The sequence below is a fragment of the Mycteria americana genome, chromosome 2 (assembly GCF_035582795.1).
Source record: "Mycteria americana isolate JAX WOST 10 ecotype Jacksonville Zoo and Gardens chromosome 2, USCA_MyAme_1.0, whole genome shotgun sequence".
NCBI classification, from domain to species: Eukaryota; Metazoa; Chordata; class Aves; order Ciconiiformes; family Ciconiidae; genus Mycteria; species Mycteria americana.
The window spans coordinates 3,458,977-3,483,679 of NC_134366.1; the positions used below are offsets into that span (position 1 = coordinate 3,458,977).

At 50.0% G+C, this 24,703-nt stretch overlaps 2 protein-coding genes across 4 annotated transcripts in view; both read left to right on the forward strand.

The window, feature by feature from the left end:
- The window catches only part of GJC2 (gap junction protein gamma 2), a 37,413-nt gene extending 23,140 nt beyond the window's left edge, over positions 1-14,273 (forward strand). For 2 of the 3 annotated variants that reach the window (XM_075492220.1, XM_075492218.1), the window contains one exon: positions 7,884-14,273. In XM_075492220.1, the coding sequence (XP_075348335.1) occupies positions 7,904-9,151 (1,248 nt within the window). In that variant the 5' untranslated portion in view covers positions 7,884-7,903 and the 3' untranslated portion in view covers positions 9,152-14,273. Of the gene's footprint in view, positions 1-3,562; positions 3,778-7,883 lie in introns of those variants that run through there. The other variant, XM_075492219.1, reaches the window with a different exon arrangement.
- A 4,760-nt stretch (positions 14,274-19,033) lies between these two features.
- On the forward strand, positions 19,034-24,110 carry IBA57 (iron-sulfur cluster assembly factor IBA57). The gene is made up of 3 exons (XM_075492221.1): positions 19,034-19,516; positions 20,341-20,687; positions 21,947-24,110. Exons 1-3 carry the CDS (start codon positions 19,233-19,235, stop codon positions 22,336-22,338), a joined length of 1,023 nt encoding a protein of 340 aa, XP_075348336.1. The 5' UTR covers positions 19,034-19,232; the 3' UTR covers positions 22,339-24,110.
- Positions 24,111-24,703: the final 593 nt, after the last annotated feature.

Consider the following 24,703-nt stretch of genomic DNA (forward strand, 5'->3'; position numbering starts at 1 on the left):
TTTCTGTGTAGCTGCAGTGTTTTAAAGTGCCGCCTTCGCTTGCAAAGATAAGCCTCAGCGTGCCTTTCTGTGACTCTGTCGTTCACTGGCAAAGCTATAAAGCCCCAGATCCCTTTTTCTCTCTAACTGCCACCAAGTTACTGAATAATCAGAATAATAACAAAATTCAGCAGTTCTGCAGTGGACTTTAAGGTGATGCAAAAGAAGTAGAATATTTTCCAAGTCTAATATTTCCTTTTAGGCAGTGCCCTTGTCACCCTTTCCATCACAAACCGCTTTCAAAGCGGATGGCACCCACAGCCACCAAGGGCGAAGATGTGTCCCGCATCCCATGTCCGAAGGTCAGAGAAAAAAGGTTAGTGAAGTTAGTCAAAGAAGAAAAGATACGAATTAAAACTGCTGCTTCAGTCTTGCCCTCATTTGTGGTATTCAAACATTTTTGCTTCTCAGACGTGAAATTCTGTAGTCTCTTAAGCCCAAATCCAACAATTTCCAATGAGATGAAAACTTGACATTCTTAATTTCTTTCAATTTTGTGACATTTGTCTCAACACAGTGATGTTGCTTCCTGGGTCTTGTTTTAAAAAGCAGGCTTATCATTTGAACAAAGATGCATTTCTTCATTTCGTTTAGTTTTAAAACAGATGGAACGAAAATCGAAAAGGTAAAGATTAGAGAAGAAAAATGAACTCTCAGTGCAATACGGTACAGAGCTTCGTAGATTTGTGGCCAGAGTGGATAATTACAGTTGCTACTCCTCACTGACATAGCAGGGAGACGTTACACCAGATCTCATTATCATTAGTGACAGCACTCACTTATTTCAATAGGATATCTAAAAGAAGTATGTGTAGATCACTACTCTGAAACACGAGCGGTGCCTGGGTGGAGAGGTGACTTGGAGAGGTGACTCCCAGCAGCGGCCACAATCGTACAATGCTTCATCACATCCATTCCCCCTCTATCTCCACCCTCTCTTTTATTTCCTTTTCTCAGTGCCAAGCATTAAATCAAGGACATGGGACGCTGCAGGGGTGGGTTGAGAGTGAAAAGGTGCCTATTACTGTTTTTAGCCTGTACATTAATTTATGGCTAAAAAAGCTGTTTGCTCTCCAATGTCTTCTTTGGGAGGAAGAAAACACTATTTATAACTGCGCGCATACTCCTGCCATTCTCTGTTATTACCCGTGCAGCGAAGGTTTTGGCTTTCACACGACCTGTTCGGCTGGTGAAAACCCAGCTAAAGCATGCAGGAGAAAATGCAAAGGTCTGGCTCTGCCTCCAGCCCTCTGCCTCCTTCCCCACGTGACGGTTTGGCCCATGGGTGATGGTTTGGTGATGGGAACCACTCGATCCCTGCCAGTGTGATGGCCAGACCTGCTGGGCAGGAGGCTGGAGCAGGAGCAGATGTTGCTCAGCTTGCCTGAAGCACAGATGCCCCAAGCAAACTTCCACCAGACGAGATTGCTGTGTGTATAAATAACCCGCACGGTTAGAAAGCAAAGGGCCTGGAAAGGCTGCATGACCCACGGGACGGGGACCATGCTGAGCTGCCTTTTATCTCTAAGTTGCTGCCCGCAATCCTGCAGAGCCTGGAAGTTGTTCTCAGCTAGTTATTTTTAAGTAACTAATAATACTTCTCTGCAGCTCCATCCTGCACTGGCTGGAGTGGGTGGAAGTTTCGCCACAGTTCTTTGATGGGAATGAGATCTTGGTGGCCATCCCTCAGGTCTGATGTATCTCACAGGACTTGTCTTTTAGAAGTAGATGGTGTGATGTGCTGGAAGCTGTGGGGTCCCTGCTTGCGGGGGATGCGCCCAAGGACCATGCGGTGGCCCCTGTCAAGGTGACCACGAGGTGACCCACTGCACTGTCTCCAGACTTGAAGGACCATGCGGGCAAAGAGGTCACTGCCCCAGCATGCTGGAGGCCAAACCCAACCCCAGGAACACGCAGGGGTAACGTGGCCTCGGCTCGCTGCATGTTTTCTCCCCTCAGAGGGGTCCCAATGAGAGATCTCCAGGGAGGCTGGGGTGTTGCTGGAGGAGATCTCCAGCCCTGGTGCTCTCCTCTGAAGCCAGCTCCCTATCTCCCCATGTCCTTTGAGAGCTCAAGCTTTGTCGGTGGGCTATGTGCTTACGTTGAAGCATGCAGCCAGGGTTGTGATAATTTAACTTCTTTAGAGGCTTATTTGTCCAAAATGCCTCCCAAACTCTGGTTTCCCTAGCGTGGCATATTCACCCAAGGGTATATTCATCTCTACACCTAACTTAGCTGATGATAGGGCTTTTCCACTTGCCTATCATAGATGGCTACTTCTGAACAGTGAATTAACTTATCACTGTGTATGAGTAATTACTTTATAACTTAAAACCTTCAGGAAAATTACTGCAATGTGCCCAGAAATGCTCACCTCCCCAGAGACCCCATTAGCTGCAATGGGGTTGTGTCACACCGCCGAGCTCTGGGGCCAGCAGAGGCTCACATGCTCCTGGGCTCTCGCAGAGCAACTTTCAGCAGTACGGCTCGTTGGTCAGCGGGGAGCAGTGCAGGAGATGCTGCTGCTTGCAAGAGTGTCGGGGTGAGATGCTCCAGCGAGCAGGAATTGCCCCTCCGCGTCCCTTCGGGCTCTTCGGGAAACCAGAGGTCTGACAGCAGAGCGAATATCCGGCTTTGTCAGGACCAGGGATGCAAGTTCCCGATTAACCATATGGTTTCAAAAGTCCGCCTTGATCAAAACGTACATCCCCCCATACTTTCTCCCCTCAAAGGCTGGATCTGATGCTTTTCATGACTCGTTGGCTGATGCTGTCACTTCCTTCTCCTCCTCGCTGGCCCTTGGGGAGACTTTCTGCCTTGACTCTCTATTTCCATCTCAGCAGCTACCTGGAGCCCTGATCACACTGGGGTGGCAATGCCAAAGCTCCCCACGGATGGAGCAGGGATGAGAGGTGATCCTTGGACCAGCAGGATGGAGGTTTTCTTCTGCACTTGCCTTAGGTTCATGTACATTCCCATACTCCTCCTTATTTCTTCTTGCTTCTGCAAAGAAGCCAAAAAGTCTCTGTGTGTGCTCAAAAACCCTTCCCCGTCCTTCATCTGCTCTCTGCTCCCATCCACCAGCTTGGAGAGAGGTGCACCACCTCTTTCAGAGAAAGCCTTGCCTGGGGGCACAGCAAAGCAGGAGCTTCAGAGCGGTTTTTCTCACTAGTGAGCTTTGCCTCTTTTTTTATTATTTTTTTTTCTCCCAGCAACCAAGGAACTTTTGCCAAAATGTGTTTTCCACATGTTCCCTATTAGTCATGCTCTCTGTCTGACAAATCTGTTACCAGTGCCACTAGCCGATGCTATTAATTTACTTCCAACCGGCTCAAGAGCTCAGCAGCAAAATTCCAGGCAGCGTTCCTAAAACCAGACCCGGCGACTTGTTTGGATTTAAAACCGATGCCCCTTTCTTCCCTGGTATACGTATATATATATATAGCACCTTCCCTCCTTCTCCCAAGGCTTGGCGAGGGACAGAGGAGCCCCGAGCGGCGGTGGGACTGGCCGTAGGGGTGCAGGCAGCTGGGGCAGGACCTCCCGGCGGTGGGTGCCCGGCCACCGCAGAGGCGGGGTTTGACAGCACATTAAATACTTCCCTTGAGCTCTGGTTTCTAACTGCTGGGGCATGGCTGGACCGAGGCGGCGGGAGTTTATCTAGGGCAAGGCGGAGGGCTGGCGGCACAGGAATGTCGGCGGAGGAGGGAAAGCCGCCACGAGAAGCACCATGTCTCTGTAAGTAGGTTTTTTTTCCCGTTGTTTTCCCTGCAGCTTAAGTAACGGTGTGGGAACCGTGCAGAAAGGAAGGACATCCAGCTAGCACAGATATTTTTTTTTCTATTTATTTTTTTCCTCCTTCTGCTTATTTTAGACTCGGGTTTTAAAGTTTTCCCAGTTCCAACAGTTGTGCCTGTGATTGTGCAGAGGGGTCAGTGGGTTTTGGGAAGTAACCATGATGAGAACATGGAACCAACAGCTCATTCCGGTACCTGGCTGCACACGATTTTCACTATTTTAAGTGCTGCTGATGGGTTGAGCGGTCCAAATCCTCCTTTATAGCTGTTTCAAAGTGCAACTTGTACCCCGCGTGCGTTTCATACCCTGCATGTCAGCTAATCTGGAGACAACATGTGAAGATAGATGACTGTGAATGAATGGATTTCAAAACCAGAGGGATGGTGGGTCCTCTCATGCAATCTCTCCGGCAGGTAATTTAACTACCTGAACCACCTAATGTAATCCATCTACCTGCTGCAGATCCACACAGGTTTTTTTTCCCCGGGGAGCTGGCCTTGTAACTTTTCCATTGCATGGAGGAATTAGGTCTGAAGCACACAGAAGGTGCAAAAATCCATTTTTTGCGCTTTGATAGATAGCATTGTGAGGAGACGAGACATAGTCTTTTCCTAGTACCATCCTATTCATCAGCAAAAGCAATGTGAACAAATCCTTCCTTGGAAGCTTGTTTGCCTTATAAGTGATTCCAAAATATCATGGTGTACTAACCCCCCCAAGCAATCAAAGGCATTGAAATCTCATAGTATAGTCTTTCAAGCCAGTGAGTTGCAAAAAACCGCTGGAAGTTTAACTGAACTGATTGTAGGAGGGTTTTTTAACTCGTTTCACTTCAGCTCCTGCTTTCAAATACGGTGCCAGGAGAGTGGGTGGACGCACAGGAGTGGTAATAACATCAAGGTGTGATCATACACAGAGGCAACAGCGGGGTCCCAGGGGTGCAGAAACAGCTCGAGGCCGTTTCCTGCAGATGTTCCTGCAGATCCAGATGTGCATGGAGAGCTAACCGCAGTGTCAATGGCAGGACCAACAGCTTGGGCTGGTGGCTGGTAACCAGAGGTGGTCTTCTCAAAGCAGCAACCCGCCACTTCGATTATTTTGCAATTTCTTTCCTTCTCCCTGACTCAGGAGGTTTGTGAGTGTTTTGAACCAACGCTATCGGGTGCTCCCTTCCAAAATGTGTTTCCCAGAGGAGACAGTGGGTGTTTTGCTAACAACACTGACTAATATCAGATCAAAACTTGAATATTTACTCCAAAAGCCACCACTACCTTGGTCAGACCCTCCCTGCCCCAGCAAAACTGCTGTTGGGAGGTGACTCCGAGCTTTGGGAACTGTGTCCTTGACTAACACTTGCAAAACGGTAAATTATGCCCGGTGTAGACCTTATAAACCCTTTAGGTGAGCACTGCAATTATAAATGAACTGCTCTACAGGACATTTGAAGCCTGTGTTTTAGACCAATCTGGGGCTTGCAGCTGATTGGGATGCAGATGGGAGCCAGGAGGTGGCTGAATGCCCGCATGGGGCCAGCCAAGCTGGGGCTGATGTGTGCTCGATCCAAGCCCCAGCCCTGCCTCGGCTGGACCCGGATGCACCATGTCGCACAGCGGGCCATTGCTGCACCCAGCAGGGTCTTCCCTTCCCAGCCCCCTGTCAGCTGGAGCTTGGCCAAGTGCCCGGATTAATCCTGCAAATCATTTAACGGCCCATTTTGCCCATATCTGAATGTGGACACAAACCAGAAGAAAGGTTAAAGACACTTTAAAGCGTATCCACTGACTCTAAATAAGCAAAAAGGCAATCAGAGGGGATGCTTTCCCATCTCACCCCTGAATAAATCCAGTTTCCTCAATAAATAAAGAATAGGTCTGTGGTGATTGCTTTCCACGTTCTTCTGCAGTGGCTGAATTGTCCTATCTGCAACAGCATTTCTGTACTGACCATTGGGTCCAAGGCATCATTTTGGGGGCAGAATATCGGGATTCTGGCCCCAGCAGCTTTGAGGGCTGTTGTTCTTCACCAGGTAAGTTGAGGGCAGAGAGGAGAACTTCCCCACCTCTTCTGGCTTATTACCCAGCCTAGAGTGAGCTGTTTCTCTGCTCCTTGCCTCAGTTTCTCCAGCTACAGGACAAGAATAACACCATCTGCAGAGTGCTCCCACAGTCTCGGTCTGGCGTGTGAAGACTTGGGGGTTTGGGTTCGCAGAGGATTTGTTTGATCTAGAAATAGCAGGGTTAGAAAATTCCATCTGCCTGCTCTCGAGAGCCCTCGAGAGCGGAAGAATTTCGCTGCATCTCGAGCCTCGAACTATGCTGTTACCTCCCGGGGCAGCGCGAAGGCGAGTGCTGAGCAAACCAGTGCTGTTTGGCTCCTGTCCTAAGAAGCAGCGTGAGCAAAATCGCATTCCAGAAAGGCTCGATGTGGAGAACAGAGCAAGGCACGTTTCCCTTCTTTCTCCCACATGGGGCTGTGCCCATGGCTGACGCTGGTGGCTGCTCCCACCCTGCGTCTGGCACGGGCGATGGGCTCGAAGCCTGGCTTGTGCCGTGGAAACCCTAGGGCGTAGTTTTGTGTCTCCATATAAAAGTGGTGCAAAGCCAGGTTAGGACCACGTTCATGTCTCATGGCATCGTTTTCCCTCCTGGATATTTACCTCCACCCAGCCACGCTCAGCCAGCATGGAGGGGTAGGTTTGATGTCCATACTCTTTCAACGTATGGACAACAGCTCCTTTCTCTTCTTCTGCGTGATCGTGAAGGACCACAGGGGAGTAGCCTGTGCCAGGGCAGCTACTGCTGAGCCATAGCACACCGCTGCTATGTGCTACCCCACGATAACTAACTCACTTGTGTCCATGCTCATGTGCTTGACTCCTACGTCTGCCGCTCTGCTTCTGGGTGCAGCGGCAGGCGTCAGTTCATGGGTGGGACTGGGTTCGCAGATGCCTAATTTACTGCCTGCCATCAGGTGGTGCATGCAAACAAGGTGGGTGAACTCCATGACGAGCCTGAGGATGACTCAGAGGAGGGACGCAGGGGAGCAGAAAGGATGATCCCACCCTCTGCTGCTCTGGAGTGAGAGCTCCGCTGTCCCTCGCCACGGTGCTCTTTGGGTCCGAGTGCTTTCCCTGTTGCTTTCATCCAGGTATCTGCCAGGGCTGCTGCCAGACAAGCAGTAAAATTGCCGCCTGCCTTTAACGATGCCTGGGGTCACCCAAGGAGCTCTGGCTGAGGCCCCATTGCAAGTTAAGCTAAACACAAAATGGTTTTTACAAGCTCTTCCTCCCCAGCTGTCCAGGTCTTCTAATAAATGCGTGGTTTTCTCTGAAAGCTTTTCAAGGTTTATTTTTAAAACAGTCTGCATTTGATTAAACATTTGTTTTGTTTTGTTCTGTTTTTTCAAAAGGAACTTAAAAGGGCCATCAGCCTGTAAACATAAATATTCCCATTCTTTTGCTGATTCTTTGCATTTTTCTGGGTTTGCTAATGAAAGATATTTCAGCAGTGCAAGTCTTTGTGGTATGGGCGCCATCCCCTACTCCTGCTTTCAGCTCAGACACTTGAGCTCGTGGCATGCAAGCAAGAGATTATCACAAGTTTAAGCACCTTTTTGTGCCTAGGTGGCTTCCACGGTGCCTTGCGTTCAATTTAGTTATGCAAACCCTTCTCACAGCTGAGCAATGTCTTGAAACAGGCAACAAGGCGGGGTAATGGTGAACCTAGTAGGTGCTGTGGCTTGTTGCGTTATTAATCTGTGTTTATCTAGTACCACCATCTATCCCTGCCTCCCATTACGGTGGTGCAGCACGTGCCCACGCTGGCCACGGCTCGTTCCCCGATGCCGCAGTCTCATGGCCAGCCCCATGTCGTGGTCCCTCAGGTCCTTAATCGGGTCCTGGGGAGATGGGCTGCAGCAGCGAAGGGTGCCTCTGAGATAAAATGACCTCATCTGTCACACATGTGCCAACGTCACAGCCATATTACTGACTGCAGCCACACATGTTAAGTTACAGCTATGGTTTTTTCTTCCCCCTCTTCCTGCAGGTTATAACTGAGTAGCCCTTATGACCAACATGAGCTGGAGCTTTCTAACCCGCCTGCTAGAAGAGATTCACAATCACTCCACCTTCGTGGGGAAGGTCTGGCTCACCGTGCTCATCGTCTTCCGCATTGTCTTGACAGCGGTGGGAGGGGAGTCCATCTACTCCGACGAGCAGAGCAAGTTCACCTGTAATACCAAGCAGCCCGGCTGCGACAACGTCTGTTACGATGCCTTTGCGCCGCTGTCACACGTCAGGTTCTGGGTCTTCCAGATCATCATGATATCCACCCCTTCAGTCATGTACCTGGGCTATGCCATCCACAGGATCGCCCGGTCGGCGGAGGAGGAGAAGAAGTTCAAGGGATTCAAGAAGAAGAAGCAGTTTGCTTTGAACTGGCAGGCAGTGCGCAACATGGAGGACCCGATGGAGGCTGATGAAGAGGAGCCCATGATCTCTGACGACACAGCAGAAAAGGAGAAAGCCAAAGCCAAGCCCAAAAGCAAAGAGCAACAAAAGCATGACGGGAGGAGGCGCATCCAGCAAGAAGGACTGATGAAAATCTACGTCTTCCAGCTACTTACCAGAGCTTCGTTTGAAGTTTGCTTTTTGATAGGGCAGTATTTGCTCTACGGTTTTGAGGTAGAAGCCTATTACGTCTGCAACAGAGTCCCTTGCCCTCACACTGTGGATTGCTTTGTGTCCCGGCCAACAGAGAAGACCATCTTTCTCCTGGTGATGTATGTCGTGAGCTGCCTGTGCTTACTTCTGAACATGTGTGAGATGTTTCACCTGGGGTTTGGGACCATCCGAGATGCCATTCGTAACCGGAAAATCAACAGCTTTAGGCAGCCTCCCTACAACTATGCCTACCCAAAGAACATCTCCTGCCCTCCTGAGTACAACCTGGTAGTGAAATCAGAGAAGTCCACCAAGATTCCCAACAGCTTGATGGCTCATGAGCAGAACTTGGCTAACGTCGCTCAGGAGCAGCAGTGCACCAGCCCAGATGAGAACCTCCCGCCAGACTTGTCCACCCTGCACAAACACTTGCGAGTGGCTCAGGAGCAGTTAGACATAGCATTTCAGAGCTACAGCAGCACCCAGGCCAACACGCAACCTTCTCGAACCAGCAGTCCTGCCTCGGGTGGCACGGTGGTAGAGCAGAACCGGGCCAACACCGCCCAGGAGAAACAAGGTGCTAAACCCAAGGCCTGCTTGGAGAAAGGGAGCTCAAGCAGTAAAGATGGAAAGACGTCTGTATGGATATAGCTTCGTCTAAAAGGAGAGAGGGCAGCATAAGTGGGGTTTTTATTTTGGTTTGTTTCTGGTTTTTTGGTATTGTCTTGCATTCGTTTCACAGGGCACAGGCGCAATTTTTATATGGAAGTCAAGAGAGAAAAGGAGTTTCAGACCAATTTAGTGCTGTCTTCCAGTGCGTTAACAAAAGACACTTCTTTCCTGTTTCCAACTCATTCTCCAGCTGGGAACCTCCAGCGAGCAACAGCAAACTCCCTGCATCTCGCACCCCTTCGGTCACCACCAGAGCCCCCAACAGAGACCGGACAACGCGCTGTGATGGGAAGCGGAGCTGCTGGTGGCTCAGGAGAGAAGTCAGGCCGACAGCGAGCAGCTCCCCTCCTGCATGGCGAGGCTACAGTGCTGTACGTCAGGCAGTGTTTAATTACTAAATATCCTTAATCAAAATTAATTTCTGATCCCTCGATAGAAAACAACTGACACATTGCATGAACCTTCATGACACGCTTACAGCTGATGTCGTGCCTGAATTGCTAGATGCTGTAGCAGGCATCGCTGGAAACGAAGGCATCGTTCGATGCTGCGAGCCACGAGCTGGCACCCACATCAGGTTATGGGGCAGAAACACAGCGACTGTCTGTCTTACACAGGGAGACCTAAAAGCATAGCGCAGCGCTGAAGGTTTTTGTCTTTTATTCCTCTGCATCAAAGCAAAAAGCAAATACGATCAAACGCTACGCAGCAGGAGCGAGCAGTGACATTGCGTCATACCAGTGCCTGTATAGCACTTGCTACAGATGTGATGGGAATGGCTGCAGTTACAGAGTTTTTAACAAACTGCTGCTTCACATCATCAGAAAGTGCCTTTATGCAACCAGGAAAACAAAATCATAAAGGGTTTAGACTTCTTTATTTGCTGATTATTAGCAGAGATTGGAAGATCGGTGTTGGCAAATTTGTTTTTCTGTTTAATCAAACCCTTATAAATAGTGGCAGACAGCAGATCTATGCATAGCGCGTATATGATGTGTGTGTGTGTACATGTACGTATATATACAGACACATATGAACATGTGTGTGTGAATATAGACATAGAGAGATATATAGAAATGTAATATCAACCCTTTGGTAATTTTACAGCCTTCCACCTCCCCTGGGAAAACCTGTCTGGTCAAGGACTATGGCTGATCTCTTCCTGGAGCAGTCTTTGAGCTTCTAGCCTCCAGCCTCCCCTGGGGAACCGGCAGGTTTCACACACTTGCTTGGGGGGCTTAACAGAAGATCTGGCTTCAGTGGGGACAGGACCAGGACAATAGCAGGATGATTTTCACTAGTTTATGGGGAGCTTTTTGAGCTTGGCTTGGTTTTAGGGTGGTTTTCATGCAGCTACAGGAGTCTAGGGGCATGTTAAAACCAAGCTGCTGAGCTCCAAGGCTCCTGCTTAGAGCTGAGGACATGCTTTGTCAGGCTGGTTTCATCCCATGTCTCTTGCACAGCTGCGGGGCTGTGGCTTTGTTCCCCTCCAGTAACACAAAACGGAAAGAAAACCTCCTCACTGGGAGCACAGGAAGCATCTCCTGCTGAATGGTAGAGGATGAAACCAGTCACTGCCCCACTCTGCCACATCTCAGAGTGGGTCTCATCCCTGAGATGTTCCCAAGATGCCTGTGGTTTGGCAGATCTCTCGCAACCTCCCAAGAGTCCAACAGTTGATTCACCACTGTGGAGAACTCAAATAGGCAGAGCCTTCAAGATCAAACCTAACTCAAAAGAAGTAAATCCTCACCAAACACAGCACTGTCCCTTTGCTGAGCTTGTCCCTTGGGGCTGTGCCAGCCACCCAAAGTCACATGCAGGTCCCTATGCCACTATTTCTTATCCATTGGATCTATATGATTTCTTGCTGGGCATCTTTCTTATGTCCTTGATATTGGTCTCTGAAAGCCTTGAGGATGCCTGTTCCCCAGCTGGTCAGGCCCTTTGGCCAGTATGAAACACCTGGGTATGGCCTTCAGCCCCTGGTAATCTCGACTGAGCTGTGCCATGCCATTAGAGAACAGTGCTGGCAGCAAAAAAGTAGGTTTAAAAAGAAAGCAAAGAAACATCCTATGAGGTATCCAGCTACAAATATTCAGTATGGCTTTGCATAACAGTCTGGGGAACACTTTCAGGCTTGTTCCTGGTCCTGCTGGTTCCTGGTCCATCAGTAAAATGCCTGGAGCTCTGCCCACTCTCACTGCTAGAGATCTTCCCCTCGAAAATGGACAACCACATCTAGGAGGAGGATCAGTGCATCCCCCCCACCAGAAATGGTCAGGAGTAACACACATCTGTCGTGTGGAGGGATGGCCTTTCTGCTGTGAATTTTGCATGAAAGGTTCAGAAAGTTCACACCATGGTGGTGGGGAGACAAACATATCCAACTGCGCTGTTGGTCCTTGTCCTGCATGCGGGAACGTGTTCTCTTCCTGGGCTGGGGCTGCACCGGGCAATGCAGGAGAGGCTGGTTGCTGACGGTGGTGCCATCATGAAGGTAAATGCATGCAGGTCCACAGCCCAGGGCTGCTGGGGAGGAGAGCAGAGGTGCTGCTGGGTGGAAATTTGCTCTCTAGTAAGCTGTCCAGGGCACAAGCTTGTCCTCCACATCGATGCGACTTCTCATTTATTGCCAGCCTTGTGTCCCATGGGAAACAGTGTGTACTTAAAGTCACAATCCCAAGGGAAGGATGGAAATTCTGAGGAGAGCGATGGCTGGATGCTGCCTGGTTTTCTTCTGATTCTTTTGAGATGAGCAGCAATATCACAGCCCCAGATAAACTTGTCCTTCCCACGCAATGCTGGAAGGCACTGTGCTGTGCAGGAGTCTGGATTTTGCATTTCTCCTGCCCATACCAGCGACACCTCCCGCAGCCCCAGACATGGCTTGAGCATTTCCTGATGACTCAGATCAGCCCCTCGGCTCCCGCTGACCTGCAGATTCACCAGCGAGTCACCAAGCGCAGGGATGGGCATGTGCCTCCCTTGCTCTTGCTTCAGGAAGCCATCCTAGCAAATGCCTCACCGTGGAAAAAGTGGGGGGCGGATTTTAAGCCAAAAACCCCAAAACCTGGTCACAGGGACCTGATCGACTCATGAAACCCATTTTATACAGCAGGGCTACACACCATGCCCCACAATGTAGCTGGTCAGTGCCTGATGGGAGAAGATCCCTGGGCTCCATGGCTGCAGGTTGAGAGACACGTAGAGCAACAGGGTTGGAAAGGACCACGGATCGTCTTGCCAACTTGCCACCATCAAATGCTTCCTTAATGGCTAACACAAACCCCCGCTCACTGCAACCCCTGGCATCTCCTCTCCTCAGCAGACACAGAGAACATTTCATGCCTTCAATGTCTGCAGAAGCTTTTGGGTTTTTGAAGACTGTTTTCATCCTCCTCATCTGCTTTAAGCTAAACTCCAGTCTCATCAACCTTTCTTCAAAGGCTGCTTTTGCATCATGGTTTTCCTTTGTATCTTTGAGCCACCACCAGCCAGTCCATGTGGTGAGGCAGCAGTGGCCCCTGGACCAGCTTTCCACCCTGCTCCTCTTCATGCACCCATCTGCCACCCTGGTCCTCCTCAAAACCCAATCTTCTGCAGGCATGGGGACTGCCCCTCTCTGCAGATGTGCGCTTGTATGGCCAGGATCTTCCTGCCCTCCTGCAAACTGCCTTTTTATTTTCATGCCACAGACCCAGTGCGCCAAGGGGGTTTTGAATGGTCAGTTGATCCTGCAGCAGATTTGCAGCCTCCTCCCGGCTGGTGTCACCAGCACATTGAATACGCACACACTGTTTTCCATAGTGAGAGTCAATAATTGCAATATTGATGAGTACTAGAGCCAGGGCAGACTCTTGGGCGATCAATGCAACCTCCTCGTCAGGCAGGGAGACAGGGTAATCGCTCTCTCAGCCATCGTTCCAGCCAGCCCCGCTCATCTATCAAGCTTGAAACACTTCCTTGCATGAAATGCTTTGCAAATGGAAACTAATCTTGCTTTCCCATGTTTTCCAAGCATTTTGACAGGGACAGAAGCACAAAGGCACATTCCTGGCAGGACTGCTCCGGTGTCGTGAGCTGCCTGGGAGAGATGCAAAGTTACCTGCAAGGTCCCAGCCAGCCTGGAGGACACTGCTGACTCCTCTGACCCTGGGGAGGAGGGACCCCAGTTCTCCCAGATCCCATCTGAGCTGCACACAGGAGGCAGCATGAGTCAGACAGCCCTAGAAATATAAAGGATTATTATTATTACTATGTATATTGAGTTGCTCACTCCCCCCCTTCCTCCTCCACTCCTTGGCCTCGAAAGTCTTTAGGATATTGTGTCTTTCCACCAAGTCAACACCACAAAGGTGACCGACACACATTAATGTCTCTGCAGGAGCGACTCCTTTTGGGGAAGGAGCAACAGTCCCCTCTTTTATCATGTCACTTTGGGAAGGAAAAGGATAGAGAGGCAAAATAAGCATAACCACAAGCAAAAAAACCATCACAACCATTACAAACTAAACCAGCGTCTCGAGGAATTTCAATTAGACGACGGGCAGCGTCGGCCATGGAAGAAACGCCAGTAGTATAATTAATGCTTTGCTTTTTTTTTTACAGGTTAGTAGTTTTGTTCACACACAAGACGGGTTTAGCTTTGTAGCTGAACTAATCGTAAATGTTGACTCTCTCGCTAAACTTGGTTGGATAAAGTGCCCACACTTATATTTCTATTCTTACCGTTCAGGGCCAGGAATGTCCCACGTAAAAGCCAGATTACCTTGTTGCTTGCATTGCATTCCACTGGGAAATACTTGAACTTAACTCAAGGCCATAACCAGTCTGTGCTGTTATGAAGTTTCTGGGATTGTTATTTTTTTGTTGTTCATTTTTTTATGTACTAACTGTATTTGTACTAGAAATTTTTTGAGTATGAGGTTGAATCTGTAAGTATTTTCAGTGTAAATGTTACATCTGGACTGTAGTTAGAATATTAAACACTGGTCAAAAGAGAAAGATACATCAGTCCAACTCTTCAACTGGCTATTCCACATCCATTACTAATAAAAAGGAATAAAACTTACATTTTGTTACAGTATGCAAAGCATGTGATGTTTCTGTGAGAAGAGCGCTGAGTGTTGATGACAAGAAATTCTCAATCTATTATTTGCCTGTTTTAGCCATGTAAGAGCTCTATTTTCCCAGATACGGCTATAAATCACTGCAAAATATTTTTGCCTTAAGAAGTAGCTGACCTTCTAGTTGTTTGGGATGTACTGTCTCTCTGATGAATCACTGCCTACAATTCCTTCAGGCATGGAGCTGAAACTGCTTAGGAAAGCCTGTACTTTCAAAAGCAAGAAAACTTTAAAGAGTCTGGCAGAAACTGATGAGTCAAGCTGAGCAAATGATGGGAAAGCACTTGTGAGAAAGCCTGCCTTTCTGAACGACCTCAGTCTTTGCTCCTCCCATTAAAAATGACAGGCACGTTCACTCACAACCCCTGTCCAAAGAGTCTTCAGGAAATGAATTCTGGACAGAAACTTGTGTTTTTTCTGTTTCTCTGGCAGTTGTCGTATCTTTACAACTTCTTTGGCATGAGCAGGACCAGCTCCCACCAAGAGACAGAGAAGAAGAGGATCCTCTAACAAGTCCACAAGGAGGGTCAATAGTCAGAAGCACTTTAGCCTTGTAGGTCACATCCTTTGCAGTGCTACATAAAACACCCAAAAGAAAGAAAAATTTTGCTAAATAACTGGGTGTCCCTCAAACCAGCAAGGTCTGAGGAACAGGGTAATCTCGTCCTTGCTCTTGGCTGCTGTGTAGGTACCAGACTTGGATGTAGAAGCACACACGGGTGGCTGACCTTAGCTTGATGTGGGTGCTAGCCACAGTCATGCAGAAATGAACCCTGTAGTGAGTCTTCCTCGATAGTAGCCTTCACCCCTTGCTGCCAGGCTCACTCGAGGTCTCTGTGCCCCAACCCACGGGCAGCCACGTCCTGCCCCCGATGGCTCAGGAGACTGGCATCAGCGAGGAGTAAGTGAGTGAGAAGCAGCCTCATCTCTTGTCCCCAGGTCACCTCCAAATTGCTGCTGCTGGAGAGCATGGTGGGGACAGCATCCACGGAGGGAGGGCAGAGCCAGAGGGTGTCGGGGCCCCTGAGTCTAATGCTCAGTAGAAGGAGGAATGGCAAAAGCAGCCTCCATCTGCCTGTATTCTGGGAACACAGAGCAATTGCAAAACCCTCATTTCTTTAGAAAGCCAGGCTAAAAATACCAGTGACTCTCCAGCGTCCCATTCTCTCTGGGATCACAAGACCCATTTTTTTCATTAGCTGCTCCATGCTGCAGACAGTATTCCTGTCGACAGCATCTCACTAGCTCCTAATCACTCCTCCTAGGGGAACGCTAATAACAGCTTTACCTTCATTTTCAGCCCCGCTAGCACAGAACAGCCCCTTTGGTGCACAGACTCACTCCTTGCAAACTCAGCTGCCACTTTGTTTTATTTCTGCATCCAGCCTGTTGTCCTTGCAATTTCCCTCCTATCTTCACTGGTCTTTGCATTGCCCAGGCCAGCCACAATCCGTGTTTTCCTCTCCAAGGCTGTGGGATATTGTCTCCGTGCCAGAAGTGCTGCTATGGTTTACCACAGCCCCGTGTCCCAGCTGCTGGCTGCCTGCGACCGATCTCCTGGAGCGCAGCTTGGGGAGTATTTAATGTGCAGAGTTAGGGTTGAATAATTGCAGCTCACGTGGGTTCATGGATGAGAGTTCGTGCTTAGCACCCTGAGAAAAAGTTGGAGAAAATGAGTTTATTATACCAGCGTTAACCTGCAGGGCTGGCTGCAGAGAGATAGCTGGTATCCCTGCTGTATGCTAGTGCAGCTGAGTTATGGATGAATAAACGCCGAGGATGAGCCCTTGCGGGTGGGAGCCATGGGCTGTCCTGCTGCTGCGGCAGCCAGCAAGCCCCAAACACGGCAGGGTTTCAGGCAGTAGGAGAGCAGAGAGCGGAAAGCTGATGGAGCACGAGGCTGCTGGCAGCTTGTGCAACTGCCCAGGGACCGGTGAGGAACAGAGAGAGAATCTCTGTCCTTTTTCAACATTTTCTTAGCTGTGAGAAGGGTTTCTGAGTTGCCCCGACACAGCTGCCTGGATGAGAGATGTTCCACTGAGGAGGGGATTTCGAGGGATGTCCAGTTTGGGATATGGCTTAGCCAGGGATTTTGCATGTTGTCACCCTGCCACCCCGCGTCGCCAGCTCTCCTTCCACAAACGTTAGAAATGACAAAGCTGGTGGGGGACAATTCATCAGGCTGACGTGGGTGCAGTATCATGAATAAGCGGGAGCTGTAGCTTTCATGGTCTCACCGTGACGTGGAGAGCCTTCGGTACAAGGAGAGACTGATCTCCGCTACCATTAGATGCCTGCACGGAGCTGGTCCTCCCAGGACCACTTGGAGTCCATGGGGAGAAACAGGCCCTTCCTAGGTGCAGCTGATGTGATTCAGTTTACACAGAGGCTTCAGGGTGAAACGAAGCATCCTGAAAGTGTTTTTTCATCTCCAACACCTACAAAGGAGCCCAGCCCACTCGTGTGTGGATGTCCACATTTGGGTAGATGAATTCCATATAGGAGAGGGCTGTTTTCCCAGTATAACTTTAGATGTTTTACACCAGAGACTGGCAGAAGTCGACTGAGCATCACAGAGAACTTGCTTTTCAAAATTCCCCCCTGCCAACCCCGCTCAGCACCAAGGCATTTTGATGCTCCTAAACTGCCTTCAAAGCATAGAGATGGAGAAGAGAACTGAGGACACAGACTCCTTTTATCCTGCTTTCCTTTTCATTCAGTTGCTGAGCTGAGACTGTGGCTTCAGAGGGCAGAAAGGCGAGGATCTGTGACCGTATCTGGGACTGTTCTGACCATTTAAATACTACTTTACTGGCAGCATAACTCTGTGCTAAAAGAAAACCCAGAGAAAAGTGAATAAAAGCTGTAGGAAATAGAAAAGCAAATAAAAGCTCAACCTGGCTTCCTGGCTCTTTTCCATTTTCACTCTTCTTTCCACTGCCACCCTTTCAAATATGCTCTGTGAGGTCTGATACAACTCGTGCGATGGTTGGGAGGCAGCACGGGCACGCATCGAGAGCTGGCAAAGGACTGCTCATGGGGTGGCCACCCTCTGCCTCTGTGTCTTGGTGGGTGCAGCAGGGATGTGGTACCGGGCAAAGAAGAGCCAAAGCTGGATCCAGATGCGGATCTACGGTGCCCGTTGGACCCTGGAGTCTCAGCCCAGCTGTGTTTCCAGATACGTGACTTTCCCCTTTCTCCCGGACCTCTAAAAAGCAAAGCACAGCTCCTGCTCTTGGCACATTCCCACTTCCAAGGAGAGGAAAAAAAAACCCAAAATGATGGGCATCAGCTCTCTGCATCTTCAGCCCTGATTTAGAGGAAGACAAGTTTCCTCAGCCCCATTTTTTACACACAGCACGCGCCAGCAGCCGGGCAGAGCGCGTTTGCACGCCAAGGTCACCTCAAATCACATCCGCCACGTGTTTTTATTCCTCCACCTGCTCTGCCTGTGCAGCTGCCTGACGAGTGTCGCCTCTGAGCAGGGCCAGCGCTGAATTCAGTGGCAAACACTCGCATTGCTTGCCACCGCCGGCAGCAGATCCGTCCTCCCACACACGGGGATATATGATAAGGTTATCGCTGCCAGGGCACGCAGGGAACACCCGGCCCTGCCTGAGGACCAGCTGGCTGAACGTGCCGTCTGCTGCCATCGCATTTGCAGCTCCCGAAAAACGAGCCCCTTCGCTCAGGGCTTTAGGTTCGGTGGGTTTGCGCCCCCGGGGCTCGGCACTGGCGCGGCCTGTCCCGGTGAACACAGATGGCTTCTTTTTGCAGGGTTCATTTTGGGCCAGCTGAGCCCCTTCCCTGCGGAGCTGCACATGTGCTGGTGTTGGCAGCAGCAAGGGGCAGAACGGCCTTAAACCGACTTGCACTTGCGACAACGGGAGAAAAGCAATCACAAATGACAGGCATGACTCACGGCCATTTCTTGAACTGTGGGATGAATTCCAGTGTAAGGAGCTGCAGCTAAACCCGGGGCTACCCAGGCCCTTCAGAGTCCACATCCCATAGCGCTAACGAATGTCAAAGAGGCAAGGGAGCAGCACCTTCAGCTCCATGCTTTTAACACGGGGGATTTTATTTCTGCACGATGTCGCTTAGTAGAAATTCTCACTGTCAAACACTATCGTTTGTTCCAGAACAGAGCTACTGACCGTTTTTCCAGGAGCGTTAAATGAGGATGGGGGCAGCTGATGGGTCCTACAGAAACAGAAGTAACGGAGCATTAAAAATAGAGTGGAAAACAGGAACCTTTGGAGCAGCAGCATTTTCCAGTGCGCTAGCCAAAATATCACTGGAGGAGAATGGGTACGTACCCTATCTGTCTGCGGTTTCCAGGGGATTAAAGGCTCAGCGGGGGAAGGAATGACTAAGGGGGCAGGAACGCTGAGAGCAGCCAGGAGAGCAGGGCAGAGGTAGTCTGGGCAGCCCCCGAGGACTCGCACAACAAAACCGCAGTAGGTGGGTTTATTTTAGGCTATTTCCTTCATTTCCTCCATGGCAGGGGCCAGCGCCCTCATGCCTGGCAGGGGAACCCGGGGACCAGCGGGGTGCCGCTGTCCCTCCGTGCAGCGGGAGGGCAGAGCTGGGGGTGCCCAGCACCAGCTCTGCAATTGCTCCCCAAACGCCTCCTGCACGATCGCTGCCCGATGGCTGCCAGACCCCTGCCAGGGCCCGGCCCGATCGCTCCCAGACGCCGCCCCGATCGCTGCCAGACCCCCGCCAGGGCCCGGCCCCATCGCTCCCAGACCCCCGCCAGGGCCCGGCCCCGCTCGGGACGGGCGGAGCCGGCGGGAGAAGGGCGGAGCCGGCGGTGCCCCCTCCCCGCCGGCAGGTGGCGCCCTCCCCGCGGACACACACAAGATGGCGGCAGCGGCAGCGGCGACCGGCGGCGGCCCCCTCTGACAGCGCTCGGCCTGCCCGCCGCCATGTTGGTGAGGGCGGGAGCGGCGGCGGCGGTAACGACAACCCTGTCCGGGTTGCGCCGGTTGTGGCGGGGCGGGGGGAGCGGAACCGCCGCCTGCTTCCCGCTGGGCCGGGCGCTGCTGGGCGTGCGGGGCGCCGAGGCCGCCCTCTTGCTCCAGGGGCTCCTCACCAACGACGTCACGCGGCTGGTAGCGGCGGACGGCCCCCCCGCCGCCCTGCCGCGGGCTCTCTATGCGCATGCGCTCAACGTCCAGGGCCGCTGCCTGTATGACCTCATCCTCTACAGGTGAGACCAAGCGGAGGGGCGGGGAGGAGCTGGGCGAGACCACTGCCAGGCGGGGGGGGGGTGGGGGGGAGGCGGCGTCCCGTTGCTATGGAAACGGGGGCGCGCGGCCTTGGCGGGCTTCTCCGTGCTCGCAGGTCGTTCCTGTCAGCGGCCATGTCACACACCGGTCTCTAAGGCATTTCTGGCTTATCTGTATAAATTACTGTGCAAAAAAGCTCTTACTCTCTATATTTTTCATCACTGACTGCAGTTGGTGTGAGTTACCACAGCAGAAAAGTGTAATGATCTTAATAAAGGCCCCAGGCTATGGGTATATTTGGGCCGTAGCCGAAACAAGCGGTTTGCACTGTCTCACAGGTGCCGTGGTCACCGACAGCACGGCATGCCATGTGACATATAGTAATTACACCATATAGCCACCTGATGCAGGTGCGGTGTCAGTCAAGGAAAAATGGGGCTCGGGCGCTGTCGGGTCAGTCGTTAGTGGTGTGGTAACTAATGGAAGGCACAGCTGAACGAAGCTTCTCCTCCTGCTGAAAGTCACCTCGCTTTCGGTAAGCATGACTGGTATAGAAAACTGTAAGGCCAGACCTGTTTCTGTCCATGGGAGAGGCAAGGGCAGTATTTGCTAGAAAAGAGAAGAACGGGTGGCTGAAAAAGTTCAAATATTTCACTATGAGCTGAGAGCTGCTCTTGTGTGTGGCAGCAGCCTTTGGTGAAATTCCCCAGATCTCTGGATTCACACCAGGATCAAGATAAAGCGTGTGGGCTTCCGCTGCTGTGGGGGTTTGTTTTTCTGACCTTGTAGGTGTTACTTTTTTTAGGGTTCACGAGAGTCCAGAAGAAGAGCCACACATCCTGCTGGAGTGTGACAGCGGCGTGCTGGACGCCATACAAAAACATCTGAAACTGTACAAGATCCGGAGGAAAGTAAACATCACCCCTTGCCTTGACCTCTCTTTGTGGGCTGTCATCCCTGGGGAGCGGGCTGGAGACATTGCCGGTTCCCTCGCTAAATGTGCAGACCAGGCTCTGATTTTAACTCCTGACCCCAGAACAGAAGTCATGGGCTGGAGACTGATTACAAAGAAAGGAGCAAATCTATCAGAGATTATCCCTGGGAGTCATATTGGAAACATTCAGGATTACCACAGGCACAGGTATAAAGAAGGTAAAGCCAAGTCCTGTTTTGCACTCTGTGTCACTGGATTTCGCGAAATTTATTTATTTATGTATTATCACAGTTTCCTCTTATTATCAGAGTCCATACGCTGATATAAGACAGAGGAATAAATTATAAAAGCCACATTGGTATGTCTCAATGTGTTTAACTGGTTAATAAGTACAGGTATTATTTGCTACTTTGAGGATAAAAGTGATCTGGTAGTTGTAATTCTCTCTGGTGGCAGAATCAATATTTGGGTACAGTTTCCTATTACTAAGATTATGGGGCGGTGGGTCAGGAACGCTAACAGCAAAAGAAAGCCAGGATTATTCATTTTCTTAGAGGGAAACTTCTGTGGTTTGAGTCATTTTGATTATTTTGGGATTATGCACAGTCTGTGTGTTTTCTTTGTTGCTAAGGAAGGAAAAGGAAACACCCTAACTTACTTTCCTAAAAATGTATGACTGGATTTGCAGAGTTAACTCACAGGCCAAGGAGCGGACGTTTGACCTGAGAGGGAACTCAGTCCCGGGAGCCCCTGTGCCTGCGCAGAGCTCCCATGGATTTTACTGTGTCCACACAGATAGTGGATTAAATTAATTGGCAGCCTGAAAGATGGTGGTCCTCTGCTTATAAACAGTGACCTAAGTCCATCAGTGTTTGGAAAAGCAAGCTGTTAATGGGTCAGACTGGGCTGGACTGTGGTGGTGTGCCGCCTCCCTGAGACACCAGCACTCACCTTGCTCTGCGGCAGCAGAAAGCTGGGTGCAACGCTCTGCTTCAAAAAAATACTGGGTTTGTGTCATTGGTCACAAAAAGAACAACTACTTACACGGACATTTGGCATTTGGGCTTTAACAAAGACAGTTGGCTAACTTGTGTTCTTTAGCTTTGAAGAAAATAACTCTTCTTAATAAGAGTCTACTTGTGGGGTGTGGGTGAGAAGGATTTTGGCATTATGTGTACGTTGATGCCTTTGTATGGGGGTCTGCATTGTTCTGGGTGCTTTGAATTTCCACTGGTATGGTTGTGAAGTGCTGTAAGCTTCATGAAGTTAGGTTCTAGTGCAGTTCTCTTTTTACCTGTAAGAGTAAACATCACTTATGGCTAATGATTTCACGTGGGCCCAAGCTGGAGTACTGGGAAGTCCATTATTTCACACTGCTTCTTATGGGTTCTCTTGGCTTTACGACTTACAGAGGAGACATATTTCAGAAATCTTAAATACTGACCGCATTTACCAGTTGGTTTTACTTTTTTCCTAGGAATTCCCGAAGGTGTGAAAGATCTCCCTCCTGGAGTAGCCCTCCCGCTGGAATCAAACCTGGCCTACATGAATGGCATCAGCTTTACCAAAGGCTGTTATATTGGACAGGAGTTGACAGCCAGGACCCACCACATGGGTGTCATTCGCAAACGTCTGCTGCCAGTCCACTTTTCAGCTCCTCTTCCCAAGGACAGCATTCCCGAGGGTGCCGAGATCTTAACCGAATCAGGAAAGTCGGCCGGCAAGTTCCGGGCTGGAGGAGGTGAACTTGGTATAGCTTTGCTGAGGTTAGCTAATATAAATGATCCGCTCAGCCTAAATATAGCAGGTGATAAAGTGAAGCTCACTGCAAGTATACCCAAATGGTGGCCAAAACCCACTAGTAAATAAATGAAGAACCACCACTCGCACATTTGCCTTACTGAGAATATATTTTGTGTGATGAGTTTGGGAAGGCGACTCTGCCTTCAGCTGTTGTTTGTGGTGGTTGATGGGGAGGGCATTACAGCATTCTTCAAACTGGGACTAAACGGCAGGAACCCAAACCAGCGGCGGGTTGCTGAGGACAGGAGGATAACCTGTTAAGCGTTGTGGAGAGACTCGTACAGGGTACGCAGGGAAGCGCACCTTTTCCTGAGGGCACCCCGTATTTATGTAGGGGGTGCCACGTGTCGTTGGGTTGGACTGCTGCTGAATTTTCAGTCCACCACTCGCTCAATCCAACTGTGCTCTGCGTAGGGTGCGGTGTGTGTTCGGACTGAAGTGAGCAATGGGAGCAGGAGTTTCCCTGTTGTACGCACTGAATGTTTCTGTTCAGAATAACCATTCTGTGGTATTATAATGTGGGTTTGTTTTTTTTTTTAACGGAGAGCATGCTGCTCTTACCTTGCATATGAGACATACTCAGGCTGAAGTGTTCACTGCAAATTACTCCTTGCATTGAGCTGCTTCTTAAACTTGCTGATTGGGTGGGTGTTTTTGCCCACCACTCTAACTGCTAATTGTGTTCAGGTAGAGGAATACCTTGTACTCCACATTTCAGACCTTGATTTTAAGTCATCCCTGGTGGGAAAGCTCCCAAACATCCCCGTCCCATCCCTGGCTTCAGCGCCGGCAGAGGGAGCACAGCCAGCAGCAGCCAACTCCTCTGCCGCTCCTGACCTCGGTCAGGCACGCTTCCTTCACTCAAACAACTGTTTCAGAGAGGAAAGTGATATTTTACAGAAATAAGGTACAGTGGTGCGTGCCCTGGGCTGACTATTGTATTGGTGTACTGGTGCTTGGCAGAATAATCTCTTACTAGAAGCACGTGCCCTCCAGTTGCCAAAAACAGTTGAGCGGTGGATTTTTTTGGCATCAACATCTTTGCTGTCATCTTGTAGAAAAATCCTCTGCACTTTCCTGAAGCCTTTGGCAAGGGTTACCTCAATCCCTCCACAAAGCTGGTGAAGGGACTGTGTGTCCCCATCTCAGACCTTTGCTCCTTCCCTCAGCGTTAAGCTGCAGTCCCTGGGGAAGGAGTTAATGCCACACGTGCTCTTCGCTGAGCCTGGTGTTCCTGATGGAGGATTTTCACCACACTCCTTTCTCTGGCCACTTCACCACCACACTTGTTCTGAGAGCTCTCTGTACCCCTCGTACAAAAACCTGTCTGGGGTGAGTCCCTGCTGCCATCTCTAGCTGAGGTTTTCTCCGTCCCCAGTGGGTTTTCAGAGCAGCCCAGTACTTCAGGGTTTCTTTGCTGCTTTTTTTCTGGCTCCTGCTGCTCTTCTGTCTTCACACTTTTTCTTCCTTCTGCGGTCAATGTATTCTTCTTTGCTTCCCCAAAGCCAGCCAGCTCTGTGCCTCCTAACCCTGTCAACCTGCAGTAATTTATAGGAGCCCTATGTATTTTTGTATTAGAATAAATCTATCACACGCCCACTCTTGGAATGGCGCGTGTGCGGAAGGGCGTGATGAGAGACATGAGTGGGTGAGATGCCCTTCCGACCAAAAAAAAAAGCTCTTGCATGCATATTTGTGACAAAAACTGCCCAAAGCACATTCTGCCGCTGTTTCAGTGTCACTGTGAAGGGAATTTGTGAAAAATGCTTATATTGGGTTGCTTGTAAAATGAGTTTGTGGAATATCTCATTAAAAGTTTATTGTATCAGTAATTGAAATGTGACTTGTCTGAAAGAGAAGAGATGCTACCTTTTATTTACCTTGTGTGAAGGTATACAACGGAATACTTTTTCAGGTTGCTTGCTGACAAGAAAACCTGTCTTACACTGTTCGTCACCCCTTTGTCAGGTTTGAGATTGTTAACAAAGTCTCTTTCCGCTGGAAAAATAAATGCAACTGCAGTGCTTTACCCTTTCTGGATCCTCCGAACACGACAAAGGCGAGACTATGCTGCCTGCGTTGATGCCGCTTTGCCAGAAGCAGCTTTTCCTCCCTGCCGCCCATCGTGCCAAGCCTCCTCAGAATAGTTATATTGTACTGGTACGCACACAGCCTGAATAAACACTACAGTTGTTCTGTTAGGGGAAGCCCTGCAGCTCTTTTCCTGGCGCACACACACGTTTCTTTTGTCTTCTTAACGTATTTGAAAGGCTTTTCTGTTGCCAACAGCTGCAGCTTACAAATGTGGGCGCTTAGACACAAAATACGTACGCAGGTTGATTTTTTTGGAGGTACTAGATCACTTCTGGAGGAAGGATGTGGCAGAAATTGGAGAGGGCAGCCCCAATCCACGCTATCCTTATATTTTTAT